Source organism: Suricata suricatta, chromosome 2 (genome assembly GCF_006229205.1).
Source record: "Suricata suricatta isolate VVHF042 chromosome 2, meerkat_22Aug2017_6uvM2_HiC, whole genome shotgun sequence".
NCBI classification, from domain to species: domain Eukaryota; kingdom Metazoa; phylum Chordata; class Mammalia; order Carnivora; family Herpestidae; genus Suricata; species Suricata suricatta.
Window position 1 is genome coordinate 112,761,123 of NC_043701.1, and position 2,404 is coordinate 112,763,526.

The 2,404-nt window shown below is 49.3% G+C and overlaps 1 protein-coding gene across 1 annotated transcript; it reads right to left on the bottom strand.

Moving 5' to 3' along the window:
• Window positions 1-532: 532 nt before the first annotated feature.
• Window positions 533-2,398, bottom strand: IFIT3 (interferon induced protein with tetratricopeptide repeats 3). Its single transcript, XM_029931675.1, has one exon. The coding sequence runs from the start codon at window positions 2,314-2,316 to the stop codon at window positions 1,009-1,011; it is 1,308 nt and encodes a 435-aa protein (XP_029787535.1). The 5' UTR covers window positions 2,317-2,398; the 3' UTR covers window positions 533-1,008.
• Window positions 2,399-2,404: the final 6 nt, after the last annotated feature.

The window sequence follows — 2,404 nt, forward strand, 5'->3', positions numbered from 1 at the left end:
GAAGAGCATACGAATGCAGGTCTTGTAATGGGCTGAGGAGAGGTGGGCAGGGCCCTCAGTGTACCTTGTAGCTGCATGGTGGACAAGCCTGTGGGTCTCTGCAGCTGAGAGAATACTCGAATATTTTATTCCTTTGGGAGGATGAAGATCTCTCTCTCTCTCTCTCTCTCTCTCTCTCTCTCTCTCTCTCTCTCTCTTCCCCCCCGCCTCCCCATCTGTCTCTACAGCCAGTCTAGTCCTGGTATCCCTTACACACTATGAGGAAGGCAACTGCCCAGGCATTTCTGGGTGCACAGCAGCCCTGCAGAAGCCACTGGCCGGGCACTGCGCTCAGCTGAGGCCCCTGGACTGGAATAAGAGAGAGTGTTCCCCTGGCCAAAGGCAGGCCGGATCCAGGGTGAGTGTTAGGTAATAATGGCACGTTGACCATAGTGTGGTGTGGCTGTAGCAGTCACCCACCTAGAAAGTGTCCCCAAGAGAAACTTTGGGAATTAACATGACTCTCAGTCACACAGGCAAAGCACACAACTGCTTTATCCTGAGTCAAAATTTTAAAGTTTATTGTAGCATTGCTGTCAAGAATACATATTTACTGCATATCACAATCAAGAATATATATAAATACATGGCTGAAGCCAAGAGTACGACATCAGGAATATTCCAGGGTTAGTCAAAAGGTGGTCTTTCAAGGGGTCTGGAAGGTTAGATAGCAGCAGGGCAGAGCCGGGAGGAATCAGCCCAGCTCCAGCCCTCGGCAAGAAGGGCAGAAAAGGGGGCTATCCGGTGAACTGAGTGCAAACTGAGAATTCCTCAGTGGCATGTGGGCCTGAAGCACTGTTTCCCCTGCTAAGTGTATTAGAAGGCCTGTGGACTAGAGAAGTGTGTGTGGCTGATCCGCACAGGGGAGACAGACATGAGGACCCAACTCTACAGATGTGCCCTCAAGCAGTAAGCAAGACCAGCACCCCACGTTCCCTGACTGCGCTGGTCCCTCCCCTGTGTGTCAGCTCAGGCTTGGGGAGCTCTGAGACCAGGGCTGCACGGGCCCTGACCTGCCTCCTCCCCGTCTTGTTCAAGCTCAGGGGATGGCAGGAAAAAGGTGCCTATGCCGGTAGGGCTGTTTCTTAAGAGGTTTCCCAGTTCCTTCTCGTAACATTCAGCTGCCTGCAGCAGCTCTCCTTTCAGCTTATGGAATAATCCTTGGAGATACCAAGAATTGGCTGCATTTTGTGGAAGCTGATTTCCAGCTATGTTCTGTGGTGGGCATTTCATCTTTCCCTCCTCAGCTGGCTTTGTGCTTGAGGGCACACCCTCTAAGTCACGTTGGACAGCAGTGTCTTCAGACTTCCCATGATGTCCCTCAAAGTCGCAGTACTGCTGGTGGGGTTGTCGCCTCTCAGTGTTGGGGTGCTCCTTACCGAAAGGTGTCTGATAATAGTCTTCCCTTTCCAGGAGCATGGTGACATCAGAATATGCGTGCAGAGGATCTACTCCTTTCTCAGTAGCTTTGATCATATAGTTAATAGCATATTTCTTTAGTTCTTTAATCTTCTCCCCATTCTTGCTTGCTTCAGATTCTCCTGCATTCTGAATCTGTTTGACTTTTGCCTTATAGCAGCACGCAATCTGGTGATACAGGTAACCATTGTTTGGAATGGATTCTGATGCCCGTAGAAACAGTTCAATAGCTTTGTCTAGATCACCTTTATTTTTGTAAAATGTGGCTGCATGGCAAAGGACATCTGCTGGGCAAGGAGTTTTCTCCATGGCCTCTGCAACCAAGCACTCCCCTTTAGCTTCTTCATTCATCTTCTGCAGTTTCAGGGCCAAGAGCACTTTGATATACTGATCGTCAGGACTCAGCTCAAGGGCCTGCTTCAGAACATCGAGAGAGAATGGCTTCTGTGGGTTATTATCCAAACGGTATGTCGCGATGGCCAGTCCAGAAAAGAATTCTGGGTTGTTGGGCTTCTTTTCCAAAGCCTTCTCGAAACACACCTTGGCCCTTTCGTTGTGCTTTCCTCCACACTTTAGCAGTGTCCACCCTTCTTCACAGTCAAGCTCAGGGCACTCCATACTGTATGGATTTGAAAACTTCTCGCATACTAGTTTCACCTTGTCCACATACATCTGAGCGTCTGCGAATCTGCCCAGGTGGTAGTAGACCCAGGCATAGTTCCCCCAGGTGACCAGACTTTTGATTTCTGCTTGATCAGAGTGCTCTCGCTGGACCAGCTCCTCAGCTCGCCGTAGGCACTCCAGGGCGGCCTCATTGTGACCATTTAAATGTTTTACATAGGCCAAAAAGTTGTACATTGTAGCTTTGAACTCCGCGTTTACGAATTCAATCTGGTTACACACTCTATCTTCTAGATCACGCGAGACACCATCTTTTTTAAGTAAG

What these genes read in the sequence shown, in the direction of transcription:
- IFIT3 (XM_029931675.1), bottom strand. Translation starts at nt 2,316, where the DNA reads ATGTACAACTTTTTGGCCTATGTAAAACATTTAAATGGTCACAATGAG.